The sequence below is a fragment of the Ylistrum balloti genome, unplaced genomic scaffold (assembly GCF_031769215.1).
Source record: "Ylistrum balloti isolate Yb309-2 unplaced genomic scaffold, AGI_CSIRO_Ybal_v1 Utg369560, whole genome shotgun sequence".
Classification (NCBI taxonomy): domain Eukaryota; kingdom Metazoa; phylum Mollusca; class Bivalvia; order Pectinida; family Pectinidae; genus Ylistrum; species Ylistrum balloti.
Window position 1 is genome coordinate 429,149 of NW_026781861.1, and position 19,678 is coordinate 448,826.

The following is a 19,678-nucleotide window of genomic DNA, read 5'->3' on the forward strand; positions in this document are numbered from 1 at the left end:
ATGGCGATGAAAAGAGTGACCGTGGATTATAACGCCGAATTTGACACTGAGTGATACTTGAATACATACTACAATTCCGTGTCAAGCAGAGTGGAGGGACGACCTGACCAGCTGACCGATGGTCAATTACAGTTCAACATACTGCAGTTCAATCAACCCAGAGAAATATCATGAAATATTTCAGGCAGATACGTACAAGTATGTTCGTCTATAAAAAACTGTCAGTAGTAGCATACACTGCAGTAAAACAGACTAAACAGCCATTAACACACGTGTATACCTAATATTTTTAATACATCTATTAGACTCTGATACCGCGACAGAAACGAAGGGAAATAACTCTAGCAGATGCGCGTGTGTTAATTGAAGGGAAGTAACCCCTGAAGGTTTGTATACATTATGTTTGCCTATCCTGAAATTCACGAAAGGTTTTTCAGAAATATGTCTAAACCTTCCAGTAAGCCTCCAGAAAAACGATAAATGAATGGATTCGATATGGAAACAAGTGGACATAGTCAAAAGGTCAAAATTAGCCGGGAAATAATTGCTGACTCGTATGATTACCAATTCATTAGAACTGACAATTCGTATTTCGTACTTGTCTATCATGGTTACTATTTTAATGTCCTAGTTCTAATTAGGAGTCAGAATAATATCAGGCTTCCTGTGACATCACCACTTCCATTGATAAAATGTCAAACCCACAGCTATCAAAGGTTGACTTTATATCTCCCTTCGTGACACTCAAACACGCAAACTTTGCCTCTCCCACTCGGTACCAAGTTTGTTCCTGACCTCTGTTCAGGATCAAATGTCGTCCTTACTAAGGACGATATGTTTGATGTGTTGTTATGATACTGGCCGAGTGTCTGAGCTAATGCTTCCAAACAGAGGCTGGAGGTAATACCATCAAATTGAGTGATGTCACATCCGTTTCCGAGTGGCTCTGACAGAGTGACGTCGATTGGCAAAACATCACGTACTTTCTCTTTCATCATGGCGTGTCTTTCCTCGACAGTTTGTCTGAAAAAGTGTTATATTAGCAGACTGGCCGATGTTGAGACTGTACATAAGATATATCTACGATATATCGATGTGATGCTCAGCCTTTGTAACTTTTCAAAGATATTAAGACGTACATTTATCAGAGACGTATATATCACACGTCTCTGTATTTATCAATAATTTATACATGACTTTTAAACTATTTTAATCAATTTTTTGGGAATTATTGACATAAACATTGCTTGCTTGAGTCTCTGTATGAAACGAAATGTTACAAATTGATGAGGAAATCTTCAACTTTTTTAAAACAACAAAACAACACAATAGTAAGGTAGCACATACATAGTTCGGTTTGGTTGTATTCCTTTGAACGTGTAGCAACTTTTAACATCTTTTGTATACACTGTACTAATAAATACTTTATATATTGTTACAATGTCACGATGAAGAGTCTTACTTCCGATTTTCCATGTCCAGCGCGTGCTCTGTTATGTTTTCGATCAATATTTTGTCACCTTTCCACCAATCATTAAGTACTTTTCTGTTCAGGCGAAATGTCTGGTCAAGTCCTCAGTCCTTTGTCTCGATGAAAAAATAGTAATTCTAAAACCTGACCTGTGCAGTTTGGCAGGCTATGAAGGACTGAGCTCTCACAAGGAGATTCCCGCCAAACTGACCAAAGGCTATTACATAATTTCAGCCAATAGAATAGTAAGAATGTAATCACATGTACATCATGTGATATACATAAGACACAGGTAAAAGATAGATAGAAATAGAACTACTCACTAATGGTAAATTTTAAATGATCGCTCCCTGTAAGCAGTTACGCACATCATTCGCTCTCACGCAAAACAACCACCCTGGATACACAAATAGACATACGTGTTATATAAACATAAACCTAATACAAACCATCCTGATACATCCTGGATGTTTACCAACTGTTATTCGAAGTCAATCATATCAATGACCTTTCTAACACCTTTCAGACAGATTATTGACGTATAAGTTACACGATTTTGTGGGTTGAATAACGTTTTCTAGTTACGGACGACTGAAGATTAATTTGTCTCGCTTTGAGCGTGAAATGGTTCCGAATCTTGGTCTATAACTACCGTGTCATTGTTCACACTTAAATTATGTTGACATTATTATCAAGTAACAAACGAAGACAATGTTTAAATGTATATAATCAACATCTGTACATTTAGGTAGGCTTTAAAATATTGGTAAAAAAACAAGCATTACAACATATTTTGAGAATTATTACCTCGTCTAGTCCGTAGGTCCTCCTCAAATAAAGTTCAAATATTTTTACAGGTTCAAACCTTCATAACATTTTGAATTCACCATCAGCCATTCTGTTATTTTCTTGTAGCCATCAGCCATTCTGTTATTTTCTCGTCGCCATCAGCAATTCTGTTATTTTCTTGTAGCCATCAGCCATTCTGTTATTTTGAATTCGCCATCAGCCATTCTGTTATTTTCTTGTCGCCATAAGCCATTCGGTTATTTTGAATTCTCCATAAGCCATTCTGTTATTTTCTTGTCGCCATCAGCCATTCTGTTATTTTGAATTCGCCATCAGCCATTCTGTAATTTTGAATTCGCCATCAGCCATTTTGTAATTTTGAATTCGCCATCAGCTATTCTGTTATTTTGAATTCGCCATCAGCCATTCTGTTATTTTCTTGTCGCCATCAGCCATTCTGTTCTTTTGAATTCGCCATCAGCCATTCTGTTATTTTCTTGTCGCCATCAGCCATTCTGTTATTTTCTTGTCGCCATCAGCCATTCTGTTATTTTTTGCCATAAGCTATTCTGTTATTTTGAATTCATCATCAGCCATTCTGTTATTTTCTTGTAGCCATCAGCCATTCTGTTATTTTCTCGTCGCCATCAGCAATTCTGTTATTTTCTTGTAGCCATCAGCCATTCTGTTATTTTGAATTCGTCATCAGCCATTCTGTTATTTTCTTGTCGCCATCAGCCATTCTGTTCTTTTGAATTCGCCATCAGCCATTCTGTTATTTTCTTGTCGCCATCACCCATTCTGTTATTTTCTTGTCGCCATAAGCCATTCTGTAATTTTGAATTCGCCATAAGCTATTCTGTTATTTTGAATTCATCATCAGCCATTCTGTTATTTTCTTGTAGCCATCAGCCATTCTGTTATTTTCTCGTCGCCATCAGCAATTCTGTTATTTTCTTGTAGCCATCAGCCATTCTGTTATTTTGAATTCGTCATCAGCCATTCTGTTATTTTCTTGTCGCCATCAGCCATTCTGTTATTTTCTCGTCGCCATCAGCAATTCTGTTATTTTCTTGTAGCCATCAGCCATTCTGTTATTTTGAATTCGCCATCAGCCATTCTGTTATTTTGAATTCGCCATCAGCCATTCCGTTATTTTGAATTCGCCATCAGCCATTCTGTTATTTTCTTGTCGCCATCTGCCATTCGGTTATTTTGAATTCTCCATAAGCCATTTGGTTATTTTGAATTCACCATCAGCCATTCTGTTATTTTCTTGTAGCCATCAGCCATTCTGTTATTTTCTTGTAGCCAACAGCCATTCTGTTATTTTCTTGTAGCCATCAGCCATTCTGTTATTTTCTTGTAGCCATCAGCCATTCTGTTATTTTCTTGTAGCCATCAGTCATTCTGTTATTTTCTTGTAGCCATCAGCCATTCTGTTATTTTCTTGTAGCCATCAGCCATTCTGTTATTTTCTTGTAGCCATCAGCCATTCTGTTATTGTGTATTCGCCATCAGCCATTCTGTTATTTTCTTGTAGCCATCAGCCATTTTGTTATTTTGTCGTCGCCATCAGCAATTCTGTTATTTTCTTGTAGCCATCAGCCATTCTGTTATTTTGTATTCGCCATCAGCCATTCTGTTATTTTCTTGTAGCCATCAGCCATTCTGTTATTTTCTCGTCGCCATCAGCAATTCTGTTATTTTCTTGTAGCCATCAGCCATTCTGTTATTTTGAATTCGCCATCAGCCATTCTGTTATTTTGAATTCGCCACCAGCCATTCCGTTATTTTGAATTCGCCATCAGCCATTCTGTTATTTTCTTGTCGCCATCAGCGATTCGGTTATTTTGAATTCTCCATAAGCCATTCGGTTATTTTGAATTCACCATCAGCCATTCTGTTATTTTCTTGTAGCCATCAGCCATTCTGTTATTTTCTTGTAGCCATCAGCCATTCTGTTATTTTCTTTTAGCCATCAGCCATTCTGTTATTTTCTCGTCGCCATCAGCAATTCTGTTATTTTCTTGTAGCCATCAGCCATTCTGTTATTTTGAATTCGCCATCAGCCATTCTGTTATTTTCTTGTCGCCATCAGCCATTCTGTTATTTTCTCGTCGCCATCAGCAATTCTGTTATTTTCTTGTAGCCATCAGCCATTCTGTTATTTTCTTGTAGCCATCAGCCATTCTGTTATTTTGAATTCGCCATCAGCCATTCTGTTATTTTGAATTCGCCATCAGCCATTCTGTTATTTTCTTGTCGCCATCAGCCATTCGGTTATTTTGAATTCTCCATAAGCCATTCTGTTATTTTGAATTCGCCATCAGCCATTCTGTTATTTTGAATTCGCCATCAGCCATTCTGTTATTTTCTTGTCGCCATCAGCCATTCGGTTATTTTGAATTCTCCATAAGCCATTCTGTTATTTTGAATTCGCCATCAGCCATTCTGTTATTTTGAATTCGCCATCAGCCATTCTGTTATTTTCTTGTAGCCATCAGCCATTCTGTTATTTTGAATTCGCCATTAGCCATTCTGTTATTTTGAATTCGCCATAAGCCATTCTGTTATTTTGAATTCGCCATAAGCCATTCTGTTATCTGTTTTTGCTGACATTTAGCGTATGGTTTCGTTATCATCTGAAATAGAGTGTTTATTTGTGCCGTCAAGGTGATAACGTGTACTCTTTATTTTGAAACAAATCAATGAAACTTTAGAGAAACCATTGTTCTTTCAGAAATATTACCACTGCATGAAATATCATATTATGTAATATAGAATGAAGGCTGTTAGATAAAAGACTATTTGTAGCTTAAGTATGGAAAGGTCGTTTTCTGAAACAATTTCAAAAACACAACCTTAATTGTCGGTTGATTGCACGTGTAAATGAAATAATCTTTAAAGTGGTCACAAGTATTGCTTTTAAAATATTTGAACTTTAATTGCAATGTCTCCTCGTTTAATATGCGATTCGTTTCCTAAGGCTGATAGAATTATGCGACAACAAATGACATTTTAGGATAGCGTGATAGCGATACGGGTCAATGTACTGAATTTGATTGATATACACTGGGATGTCAAACGAAAGCAACAAATAAACTCTGTAGGTAAAACAAGAAAGTACCATCATGTTGACAAAATGCTTATTTGCACATTCATTTATGAAAGAAGGATATTAAGATAAGACGTTCCGGAAAAGTGAGCGTCTTCTACTCCATCGACGACATTCCGCATATAAAAGTGGGATCTATCAAGTATAACGATATCATGTTTTCTTGCGGAAGAATCCAAGTAAGTAATGCCTTTTTTAAAATGAGAACAAGTTATACCACAACGGGACCAACAAACAAACTACCAACCTGAATTTAAAACAACGAAATCACCAGATGTGTTTAAATGAGCACACGATATATAGATATAGTATATAGCATTTTCAATGAGATCATGACGCCATCGCATAAATCAAGATAATGTTTTGTCAGCTACTGATACCCATGGGTATAAAATCTACTACGAAATGTAGCTATTTGATATGTGAAATAGACATGGTGCGACATGGACAATGAAATTAATGTATTCCGAATCGTCACAATTTGTATATATATATATATATCAATATAAAGAAAATTGTTTTAAAAACACGCAAGAAAAAGTTAAGTTAGCATTTTGCATAACGTTTTCACAGCTTAGCTGCTTCTCAGTGTCTTTTTAAACAATTTTCTTTATATTATCACTTGCGTACCGTCATTAACTATATTTTTTATATATCAATATATATATATATTAAAATATAAAAGTTGAATTCTCAGTCAGGTGAAATATAATAAAAATATAAGATTCAGGAATGAAAGCACTTATGGTTAATTCGACTTGCTGTTTTAAGTTATTCTAATATATATATATATATATATATATATCCAAGGCTTGCAATAAAACAGTAAAATATAACATAGAAAATTGAAGCTTGTATTGTGTATCTTTATTCTACTTTCTGAAAACTAACGCTTGTATTTTGTTCATTCCAGACTTTTTTTAAAAACTACATACAACCTAACGCTTGTTGTATTATAGAATTGAAGGTCTTATTACACAACTAGGAGAAGATTTGATTGTGACGTTTCGATGACAACACGATCATCATCATCAGACAAATAACCAGAGTGGATCGTAGTAGCACTGACGTACGGAGTGGACGAGATTGTACAGAATCGACCAACCTTTTTTGGTTGTAATCGTATGTATACTAAAGTGAAAAATAGTGTGACGAGACGGTAAGCATAATATAGACAAAATGTACAGAATCGACCAACCTTTTTTGGTTGTAATCGTATGTATACTAAGGTGAAAAATAGTGTGACGAGACGGTAAGCATGATATATACAAATAACCACCAGATGGTAACCATGCGCTGTAGTCAATTCGGCTACGCTTTGTATAACACTTCGTCATGGATGTGCGACAGTCTGTGCACCCACCTCTCCCCCATCCCCACCCCCTCGTCCCTATTATTTACTGGCCCACTGCGGCGTTTCCAGATAGCTTCCTTAACAAACTGTCCGAAATGGTTGTTTTCCCTGGTGATTATTTTGGAATTTTCCCAGTCAATCTTATGATTCTGCTGTGTGAAATGATCTGTAAGTGCAGATTTATTGAAGTGATGTTTTCGCTCTGATCTAGTGAATTTTTTGCCCTCTTGGGAATCCGCGTCTTTTTGGTGTTCATTCAGTCGGACCCCGGATCTCCTGCCTGTTTCTCCGATATATTGTGCGTCTCAGTGCTGGCATCCGATTTTGTATAATCATTCTGTGAGGTTTTCTGTGTGTTTTATCATGAGGGTGGATGAGTGGATAACACTTGTATTACGTAACATTCAAACTAGCGCTTGTATTGTGTTACTACATTTTCTAATAAAAAACTAACACGATCCTTATCTTTCATATTTTTTAACGTAACCCAATCGCAACCCCCCCCCCTTCCCCACCAAAAAAAAAAGAAGCTTCTGATACTTACCTCCAAACAGTAACAGTCACATCCTGGATTTTAGTTAAATGTCCGAACTTTTTATTTTCGAAACTCGTTAGGCTTTGACCAAGAGAAATCTTTCCACCAAATGTCATCCTTCTCGCATTTTTGGTTAGCCGGAAGAGATCTTCTACGACTTCAAAACATTTCATTCCTGTGACCTTCAATTTGGGTCAAGGTCTTTTTCTTAACGCAAGTGTTAGTCATCATCTCAGGAACCTATCAGCCAAACTTCATGCTTCTTCGCCTTTTGGTTACAAAAGAAATTGTTAAAAGGATTTAACAAATTCGACCTCTGGGACATCGAGTAAGGGTCAAGGTCATTTCTTTTCGCAAACACTTTATCGGGCTTCATACTAGAAACATATCACCGAAACACCATGCCTCTGTGGCTTTTGGTTAGCCAGAAGTTGTTTGAATATTTTTACATCTTTAGCCCTGTGGCTTTGAACAAGGAAACGTATCAGCCCACTACCATGCTTTCCTAAAAATAATATCGAGCTTCATCTTGGGAACATGTCACCCAAACAACATACGTCTACGTCCTTTCAGAATAAACCGTATACAAGTTTAAACAAATTAGACTCCTGTGACCTTTATAATATATCATTTCCTTTTGAAAATGTAGTCGGGTTTCCCCATCGGAACATACCTTATGCTCAGTTCACGAGAAAAAGTCGTTTAAAGATATTAACGAATTTGACCACCCTGACCTTGAAAATAGATGAAGGTCATTTCTTTTCATACAGTTTATCAGGCTTTGTCCTAGGAACATACCAGTCAAATATCAAGCCTATAGGCATTTTCGTTTATGAGAAGTCGCTTAAATGGTTTAACAAATTCAATCCCTGTGACCTTGAATATATATTTTCTCAAACTTTGTCCTAGTTATTCCTAGGAACATACCAACCAAATATCATGTCCCTAGACCTTTGAATTCATACGAAAAAGCTCTTTAAATATTTTAACAAATATCAACCCTGTGGTATTGAACATATGTAAAGGTCATATGAGTCAAATATCAAAATATTTGGTCCATTGGTTATTGAGAAGTTGTTTAAAGGAATATGTTGATGCCGGACGACGGACGGACGACGGACGCCGCACTACGGCATAAGCTCACTTTGCCCTTAAGATGTTTCATATTATCCTTAAATTGAAGTTTTGGAACAAAATCTTATCATCAGCATATGGCCAATAACACTAGCAGTTTTATTGTTTTGTTTTCAGATAATGCACAATATTTGCCACTGCAAATGTAAGAGATCCAACTATTGTTGTTATTCCTCCAAAATAAAATCCGTCGTCATTGTTTCCTGTCGTATCCTTCAGTAAACCTGCCAAAACAAACGTACAAGATTAAATAATGGCATGATGAAGACCTATAGTTCAACATAATCATGACATCCGCCATGTAAATCCTGATCGATCCTATAAGTAATATGACGTTCCCAATGAGAACAAGGTTTATAACACGAGATAAACTCAAATACGCCCAGCTGCATATCATACGAATAAATTTAATATTTCTCAATGAGATTGCTATTGATGACCTTAAGACTTCCTCATAATTTTGCATCATCCTTGTGTTACGAGTTTGTCCGTTAGTTGAGGACCTCTTGCACGGTGATAATGGGAACAGGTTATGGATTCAACTGCGACATGTAACACCATAGCTTGGAAACGCAAACTAGGGAAATTGAAGTCGTCACGATTACCAGTTAGCTTGTTGAAAAGCTCTCCATGTTGGTTTCTTTGTATGGAAAGATCGAGATAAGCGGCCGATGTAAAACAGCCTGTCTAGTCTTTGATTCTTATTCACTGAATGGAAATCAATTTTCATAACTCCCGGAATTTTAATCAAAGAAAACACAGTTTTTGCATTAAGAAATGAATTTCTCTAAAAGTGCATTATGATCTATGGAGTATAGGGAACAGCAAACCCGGTAGAAATATTTAGTGTTAAGGGAGAGATAACGTTTATTTATTTATTGATCTCGGTAAATATACCAAATTGTTACAAATGTTGTATTTACTGTAACAACGCTAAAGCATTTGGATCTTTGGTTTGGAACAATGTTATCCAGTGGAAAAAAGACAACATAATAAGCTTATACACAGAATGCCAAATTAAAATTGACATTAAATAAAGATGAGAAAAAAGTGGTAAATGTAAGATATTTAATATATTGTTTCCCATTTGGTATCATATATAAGACATAAATACGACCGAATATAAATATTTGCTCGAGTGCGAAGCACAAGTGAAACAATTAGATATATTCTGTTGAGTATGTGAAAGGTATATGATGTTAAATGTCAATCATTTTCTTTTTATCACATTCTTAAAGTGAAACGTAACGAAAAAAAAAAAAAAAAACGATCCATGCATGAAATAAAATGGTGTTAAAAAAAACCTCGAAAAATATTAGCGCGTTCTTTGACAGCATATAATTTGACGGTACGTTTGACTACAACATGACGCCATTTTAAACAGTCCACTTTAGGCGTTATTCTTCCCCATCGTTTTCTGATTTCTGGTAACAGTCGCTTACAAAACTGCTTTATAAAACAAATCAGAGAAAATCAGAAAAGTACACGTGAACGATTTGATAGAAAGCAAACTAAATCAATCTTGGTTTCATTTACATCCGAACAGAAAAATCGGCGAACAAAGAAGTGTCAAGAAACGAAAGCTCTGATTGGTCAAAATTACGAAGGATTTATCATCACGAGTGACGACAAAGATCACCACTGCCATATTTTTATCAAGTCGATAAATCCTATATTTCACTGGCATTATTTAACCACAAAAGGTTTAACTTTTCTTTGTTGATATATATATATTTCACCTTGTGACGTTGAAACTTTGTTATTCCTGACAACAACACATGGAATATCCTGTAAATACCCAGTATGGATTCTTCAACACTCAGTTATTTCATCAATTAAGTTACAAAATAAACACAATGCAGTAACAACTACAAGGTTATTCGAATTGTGACAAACCTGAAATAGGCGGACCAACAAAGGACCCAGCTCCTTGAAACAACATCAATATTCCAAAGCCGTCAGTAAGCTTCTTCACACCAAGGATATCAGCCGTCACGACCGACTTCTGTGACATGATTCCTCCGAATAGGAGACCGAATAAAGAAGACACTATACAAAGTTGTATAAAAGTAGAGGTTGAGGGGAGCAAAAGATAGGTCACACCTACTAACAACAGTGTCAAGTTGTACGCCACTACCCTGTAGGGTTTCACTCGTCCAACATCTAAAGCGGCACCCAAACATATTTTACCCAGTCCGTCGGCTAGAATGGTCATGGCGATGACGTAGGTCGACTGAGAGTCTGTGATAGCGATCTGCTTTGCATATAGAGGTATAAAAGCGTACGCGGAATTAGCTGCTATAGAGAATAAGAACATCGCCACACAAAATGTAACAAACCTCCAATCTTTCATCATCGTCAATAATTCACTTTTAGATTTTTTAAAGCAAGATTTTTTACAAGATATCGCACTGAAACATCTAGTTTGGTTTGATTTGTCTTGTAAGTGTTCAGTACTTATATATTTTTCAACGTCTTTACTATGGTTCTCGTGTTGTAGAAAGTACTCAGAAGCCTCCTCGCAATCTTCAGTTGTTTTCAGTCTGATGAAGAAACAAAAATGCATAATATGTTCAAGTCTCGCACAATCAATCGACATTTTAAAAACTAACAACTTCGATACGTTAATGATAAAAACGGTTCTCACATCAACCAACGTCTAAGGTAGAACTAAGGTTTATGATTTTGTGTTTAATGCAATGGCTCATTGACTATCTAAAATGAAATGTGTGTAATTAGATACCAACTGCATACTCTTTGAAAGCTATTGCAAGCAGGGCGCAGAGCAATAAACAATATTACGAACGAAACACAGAATAAACATGAGAAGGACGCTTAATGAATATTAATATAGATAGATTCTGTAGCAAATTAAGACAAGAATCAGGAGAGGAAAACACATAGAGAGACATAACAGGAATCCTGAGAACCAACCACAAAAAAAAAAAAAAAAAAAAAAGACTGAACAGGGAGTGAATCAAAAGACAGTACAAGACCAGCGAATTCTAATGAGAAAATACAATACCAAAACACATCTTAGATACAACACTGAAGTAAATGCATAAATCTGATGATAAAATGACAAAACGAAAAACCGAAAACTTAAAATACACACACGTAAGGGAATAGACAGCTAAGTATTCATATTTAAATAAAGAGGAAATCACAAATTTACACTATCTAAGGAAACACATGTTTTGTTAATATATTAATGTTATTGAATGACCTACCTTCTTCTAGCCCTCCTTTCAGGCGGCGGTGTGAATAAGCTTGCACACACCATAATGTTGAGTGTTACACCAGATAACATTAAAAACGCACCAAGAAATCCGTAATACTCAAACACAAACTCTATAAATGTTGGAAAAAGGAAAGATCCGAAGCTGGAGGTTGCAACGCCTACTGCAAGTCCTCGCTTGCTGCTGAAATATTTGCCCACGATGACCACAGATGGGGAGTACACTAAGCACATTCCTAAACCTAGAAGACATAAGAATGATTGATATATCATACGCGTCCCTGGGACTAGAAGACACAATAATGATATATCATACACGTCCCTGGGACTAGAAGACACAATACTGATATATCATACATGTCCCAGGGACAAGAAGACACAATAATGATATATCATACATGTCCTTGGGACTAGAAGACACAATAATGATATATCATACACGTCCCTGGGACTAGAAGACACAATACTGATATATCATACATGTCCCTGGGACTAGAAGACACAATAATGATATATCATACATGTCCCTGGGACTAGACACAAAAATGATATATCACACATGTCCCTGGGACTATAAGACATCAGATTGATATATCATACACGTCCCTGGGACTAGAAGACACAATAATGATATATCACACACGTCCCTGGGACTAGAAGACACAATAATAATATATCATACATGTCCCTGGGACTAGACACAAAAATGATATATCACACATGTCCCTGGGACTATAAGACATCAGATTGATATATCATACACGTCCCTGGGACTAGAAGACACAACAATGATATATCATACATGTCCCTGAGACTAGAAGACACAATAATGATATATCACACACGTCCCTGGGACTAGAAGACGCAAAAATGATATATCACACACGTCCCTGGGACTAGAATACATCAGATTGATATATCATACACGTCCCTGGGACTAGAAGACATCAGAATGATATATCATACACGTCCCTGGGACTAGAAGACACAATAAATGATATATCATACACGTCCCTGGGACTAGAAGACACTAGAATGATATATCACACACGTCCCTGGGACTAGAAGACACAATAATGATATATCACACACGTCCCTGGGACTAGAAGACATCAGATTGATATATCATACACGTCCCTGGGACTAGAAGATACAATAATGATATACATGTCACTGGGACTAGAAGACGCAAAAATGATATATCACACACGTCCCTGGGACTAGAAGACATCAGATTGATATATCATACACGTCCCTGGGACTAGAAGATACAATAATGATATACATGTCACTGGGACTAGAAGACATCAGATTGATATATCATACACGTCCCTGGGACTAGAAGACACAATAATGATACATCATACACGTCCCTGGGACTAGAAGACACAAAAATAATATATCACACACGTCCCTGGGACTAGAAGACATCAGAATGATATATCATACATATCCCTGGGACTAGAAGACGCAAAAATGATATATCACACACGTCCCTGGGACTAGAAGACACAAAAATGATATATCATACACGTCCCTGGGACTAGAAGACACAATAATGATATATCATACACGTCCCTGGGACTAGAAGACATCAGAATGATATATCATACACGTCCCTGGGACTAGAAGACACAATAAATGATATATCATACACGTCCCTGGGACTAGAAGACACTAGAATGATATATCACACACGTCCCTGGGACTAGAAGACACAATAATGATATATCATACACATCCCTGGGACTAGAAGACGCAAAAATGATATATCACACATGTCCCTTGGACTAGAAGACACAAAAATGATATATCATACATGTCCCTTGGACTAGATGACACTAGAATGATATATCATACACGTCCCTGGGACTAGAAGACACAAGAATGATATATCACACACGTCCCTGGGACTAGAAGACATCAGAATGATATATCATACACGTCCCTGGGACTAGAAGACACAATAATGATATATCATACATGTCCCTGGGACTACAAGACATCAGATTGATATATCATACACGTCCCTGGGACTAGAATATATCAGAATGATATATCATACATATCCCAGGGACAAGACACAATAATGATATATCATACATGTCCCTGGGACTAGAAGACACAATAATGATATATCATACACGTCCCTGGGACTAGAAGACACTAGAATGATATATCATACACGTCCCTGGGACTAGAAGACATCAGAATGATATATCATACATATCCCTGGGACTAGAAGACGCAAAAATGATATATCACACACGTCCCTGGGACTAGAAGACACAAAAATGATATATCATACACGTCCCTGGGACTAGAAGACACAATAATGATATATCATACACGTCCCTGGGACTAGAAGACACAATAATGATATATCATACACGTCCCTGGGACTAGAAGACATCAGAATGATATATCATACACGTCCCTGGGACTAGAAGACACAATAAATGATATATCATACACGTCCCTGGGACTAGAAGACACTAGAATGATATATCACACACGTCCCTGGGACTAGAAGACACAATAATGATATATCATACATGTCTCTGGGACTACAAGACATCAGATTGATATATCATACACGTCCCTGGGACTAGAATATATCAGAATGATATATCATACATATCCCAGGGACAAGACACAATAATGATATATCATACATGTCCCTGGGACTAGAAGACACAATAATGATATATCATACACGTCCCTGGGACTAGAAGACACTAGAATGATATATCATACACGTCCCTGGGACTAGAAGACACTAGAATGATATATCATACACGTCCCTGGGACTAAAAGACACAAAAATGATTGATATATCATACACGCCCCTGGGACTAGAAGACAGACGAATGAACAGCACATAAGAGACCTTTGTTGGGAAAATGGACATCTAAATGACCAGCCGATGAGGCAAGTTAGAAATAACACATTTTGAAAAATCAAAAATTCCTAAATGCTTCGGAGATGCCCCAAATGATGGCGATCATTTATGGTCAGCGTATCGAAGGAAATAGTCGATAGTTTAGTACTAGCTTTGCTTGGAATCGAGTTCGGATATTCCAGGTATAAAGGCTAGCAACCTGTCAAAGCATTAATTTCAACATCGACCATACGAAGAAAACCTCACCTTATAATACCTACGAGTGGCCTTAAAAATGTGCACACACCATAGGACATTGAAGTTAATTAGAACATCTCAGCTATTCAAAATTATATGATACAACAAATATAAAAAAACTGAAAACAAGACAAGCTACCTAAAGCCCATAATTTAAATCCGGAGACACGTGCATACAAACTGTGGACACAACCAGTTTTACTATATCACTGAAGTGCTTAAAATGCTGTTAGGCATTCACCCAATCAAGGTCGTGTAAATGTTTGACTAGGAAATACGATCAGTGAATTGAAGGATAACGGAAGCAGCCATTGTTTTACATATTTATATGCTCTGTTCTGTCTTCAAAACACAAGGCACAATGTGTGGAAATTGTAACGTAAATATATGTGCATTTAAAGATGATCCGCTTTTCCGTCATTGGAATAATGATAACAGGTGCGACAGGTTGCAGGCATTTTGTACCCTGGTATACCGGTACAAGTTTCCGAGCGATACGTTGACCTTTTTTGTTGTTTCAACATTGCAGTCTTTTAATTTGCATTGTCATCTTTAACAATGAGTCGAGGAATGGTGCAAATAAAACGAGCGGGATCACTTTCTTTGAAAGAGGGGCTGGTTATTCTTTAAGGACGGAACAATCCCTAAACCAAAAGAGGAGGAAGCATTCCGCAATGAATAAGTCACATAGTATCACTCAGATGGAATCGACCTGAGGTTAGCTTCTTTTATATTGCAAATTTTATTGTCTCAAATTTCATACCAGACCATTTAGCAAGATTCGAGGTTAGGGTATAAAGTCTGAAATAGAAAAGTGAACAGACACTGAGGAATATTTGATGTAATCAATATTTCAATGTGATTACCTTCAATTATAGCAAAAGTGAAGAAGACTACTGTCAGATTGCTAGCCAATCCCGTTAACACCATACCAGCACTCATAAGGATAGCTCCTGCCAAGACGACGGGTCGGAATGAAAATTTGTTCGTGAGCATACTACAAACAGGCCCTGCAAAAAGTTCAGAAATACGCCTAGAAAACGCCGATTGCTTTCGATTCGAGGTGTACAAATATGCGATTCAAGTACATCACTATACTGTTACTGGTAATGATTTTTTCCTAGAATTAAATTTAACGTATTGATTTAAAATTTTTTCATGTATTCTTAACCAAAAGTGAAAACAGGCCACAGGGGGTTGTGGTCATCCGAGCTAGAAACAATTCATCAATCAAACTTACCTAGAATTGAGCGCAGACCACCAGGAACTGTGGTGACCCAGGCGGTGACGATGGCTGACTGTTGGAATGTTTCATCAAATTTTAAGAAAAATATTCCCGACGACTTCTCTATTCCAACTTTAAAAAGTAAGAAGAAATCCATTTTCTAAATTTACAAGATTAAACTGGTAAGATGTTTACTATTACTATTAAAACTAAACGGGAAGCAGAAGTTGTATTTATCAATATCTCACACCACTTAACATAGTATACTTTAAACACAAATACTGAATCGCGTCTGAACCTGTATTGAATGCAAAATTAAAATGTGATTTTTACTTTGTACTATAGTACTTACACAAAATGATATGTATCAACAGACTGCCAAAGACTATAACCCATCCCCACCCTCCATCAGGGGCAGATAATTCGTCCTTCTCCTGACAGTCGTCGAGAGAAGCATTTCTTGTGCCGTTGCTATATATATCCGGAATGTTTCCGGGCAAACAACGTGAATTGGTGTCAGTGACATCATCAGCATTGGACCCATCGGTTTGTTCACGTGGCGCGTGTTTTTCTCGTTCAGAGAGGGCGCCTTGCTCCATTTTATTTCACTGAATTAGGAAAATAACATCCACCAGAAAAACATATGTTTTTGAACAAACAGCAATTGCTAACAAAATTTGATTAAACACATTATTAATCTAAAAAGGGTGTATTAAAAGAAATAAAACAAAAACAATCACAACACACACCATAATAGGACTTGGGGGCAAGTGTAAAAAAACTCACTGAGATTGATGTGATGAAGTGACAAAATAATGTATAATACAGTTCAACTGAAAATGATGTTTTCTCGAAACTTATGTAACATCAAATGTGTAAACTTGAGTGACGATATCAAGGTAACAATTACCTTACATCAAATGTGTAAACCTGAGTGACCATATCAAGGCCACAATTACCTTACATCAAATGTATAAACCTGAGTGACCATATCAAGGCCACAATTACCTTACATCAAATGTGTAAACCTGAGTGACCATATCAAGGCCACAATTACCTTACATCAAATGTGTTAACCTGAGTGACGATATCAAGGCCACAATTACCTTACATCAAATGTGTAAACCTGAGAGACGATATCAAGGCCACAATTACCTTACATCAAATGTGTTAACCTGAGTGACGATATCAAGGCCACAATTACCTTACATCAAAAGTGTAAACCTGAATGACGATATTAAGGCCACAATTACCTTACATCAAATGTGTAAACCTGAGTGACCATATCAAGGCCAACACTGACTACGATACTTTAATGAAGGAACATACAACATCACTACGGTTAAAAACTGATAAAAAGCACATAACAACTTATATAAACACGAACTGTAACAGGTGGTCAATAACGTATAGCTTTAGAATGCTGCAAAATACACACCAGGAACTTATATAAACACGATCCTTACAGGTATCAATAACGTACACTGTAGAATGATACAAAATACACACCAGGAACTTATATAAACACACGATACAAAATACACACCAGGAATTATATAAACACGTACATGTATCAATTATACAAAATACACAACAGATACAAAATACACACCAGGAACTTATATAAACACGATCCTTACAGGTATCAATAACGTACACTGTAGAATGATACAAAATACACACCAGGAACTTATATAAACACGATCCTTACATGTATCAATAACGTACACTGTAGAATGATACAAAATACACACCAGGAATTTATATAAACACGATCCTTACAGGTATCAATAACGTACACTGTAGAATGATACAAAATACACACCAGGAACTTATATAAACACGATCCTTACAGGTATCAATAACGTACACTGTAGAATGATACAAAATACACAACAGGGACTTATATAAACAGGAACCGCTACATGTCTTTCATAACGTATAATTTTATGTACTTAATACTACGTACATTCAGGTTGTATCATATATGATCCTTGTCCCAGCTGTTCTGGTCCGTGGTTCCTCGATATCCCAAACCGGCGTGGGATTTGTGTACATCGCACACTAGTGGACAATACTTCGTCACGGTTTTATCCACGTGTACAGCTTATGTTTATGTGACCTTGAAGATAGCCGATGTTATCTGAAGGTCACTACAGCGTAGCAGGATGACAACAGGACTATGTGTGGAGAGAACATCTGTACCTAGACTGACCTTATTTAGCATACTATAAAACATAATTAAGCATGCAGCGTAACGACATCTATACTCAAATCAACGTGCACAATGTAGAGCATGATATTAATAAAATACCAAATCCGAAACTAATATCCGTCGATTGAATGTTTTTGTATATTAGCTCCGTCGATACCGTTAGTTATCGTAGTCTTCTGTACCCCAAGTAAATGTTATTATCAAGTTATAAAATCTAGCTACATTTATAAATAGCTGAAGTTTATTACAAACACTATTTCAAAGTCTCACTTCCATCAGGTTGAGGCGTGCACATGCGTTACAATGCCGCGTTACTTCTCTTCCAGGCAAAAGCCGAGTAACTTCCCTTCCAGGACAACCCCGCGTTACTTTCCTTCCAATACAATCCCAGGACAATCCGAGTTACTTCCCTTCCAGGACAATGCCGAGTTACTTACCGCCAGGACAACAGTGAGTTACTTACTGCCAAGACAAAGCCGAGTTACTAACCGCCAGGACAACCCTGACTTACTTACTGCAAGGACAACCCCGAGTTACTTACCGCCAGGACAACCCCGAGCTACTTAAATTAGCTCGTGCGGTGAGAGTCTGGTGTAAAAGTGAGTGAGGTGTGGTTATTCACTTTAAACTGTCACTGTTCCCGGCCTGTCACTCCCCATCTGACCGGCTCAACGTTCTTCTCCCTGGTAAGTACCATACAACGATCGGTTTCTTATTCAGTGTGTCCTACCTTTCTTTTATCTTTTGTATATCATAACAGTCATAACATAACCTCTCTGCTATATTGTAGGCTCCAATTCACTGTAGATTTTTTTACTGATCATTTGTTAGCGCCCCTGTGAAATAGCCGCCGTCATGATAATTACTATGTCACCTTACGTTAACGTCCCCGTGAAATAGCCAAGGCATGGCTTATTACTAGTGCCACCTTACGTTAGCGTCCCCGTGAAATAGCCAAGGCATGGCTTATTACTAGTGCCACCTTACGCTAGCGTCACCGTGAAATAGTCGAGGTATGGCTTATTACGTTAGTCTCCCCGTAAAATAGTCTAGGTATGGCTTATTACTAGTGCCACCTTACGTTAGCGTCCCCGTGAAATAGCCGAGGTATGGCTTATTACGTTAGTCTCCCCGTAAAATAGTCTAGGTATGGCTTATTACTAGTGCCACCTTACGTTAACGTCACCGTGAAATAGTCAAGGAATGGTTTATTATGTTAACGTCCCCGTGAAATAGCCAAGGTATGGATTATTACGTTAACGTCCCCGTGAAATAGCCAAGGTATGGCTTATTACTAGTGCCATCTTACGTTAACGTCACCGTGAAATAGTCGAGGTATGGCTTATTACTAGTGCGACCTTACGTTAACGTCCCCATGAGATAGCCAAGGTATGGGTTATTACTAGTGCCACCTTACGTTAACGTCACCGTGAAATAGTCAAGGTATGGCTTATTATGTT

General features: G+C 37.2%; 1 protein-coding gene across 1 annotated transcript; it reads right to left on the reverse strand.

Moving 5' to 3' along the window:
* Window positions 1-8,500: 8,500 nt before the first annotated feature.
* On the reverse strand, window positions 8,501-16,602 carry LOC132543155 (monocarboxylate transporter 12-like). The gene is made up of 6 exons (XM_060206660.1): window positions 16,356-16,602; window positions 16,019-16,135; window positions 15,645-15,788; window positions 11,632-11,881; window positions 10,298-10,944; window positions 8,501-8,625 (listed from the first exon to the last, which is right to left on the reverse strand). The coding sequence occupies exons 1-6, from the start codon at window positions 16,600-16,602 to the stop codon at window positions 8,501-8,503; spliced, it is 1,530 nt and encodes a 509-aa protein (XP_060062643.1).
* Between the last annotated feature and the right edge of the window lie 3,076 nt (window positions 16,603-19,678).

What these genes read in the sequence shown, in the direction of transcription:
- LOC132543155 (XM_060206660.1), bottom strand. Translation starts at nt 16,602, where the DNA reads ATGGAGCAAGGCGCCCTCTCTGAACGAGAAAAACACGCGCCACGTGAA. An exon ending in CACTTTTGCTATAATTGAAG is followed by an intron (nt 11,882 to 15,644) that starts GTAATCACATTG and finishes TATGTCTTCTAG; the next exon opens with GTTTAGGAATGTGCTTAGTG. An exon ending in TGTTGGTCCGCCTATTTCAG is followed by an intron (nt 8,626 to 10,297) that starts GTTTGTCACAAT and finishes TTGTTTTGGCAG; the next exon opens with GTTTACTGAAGGATACGACA.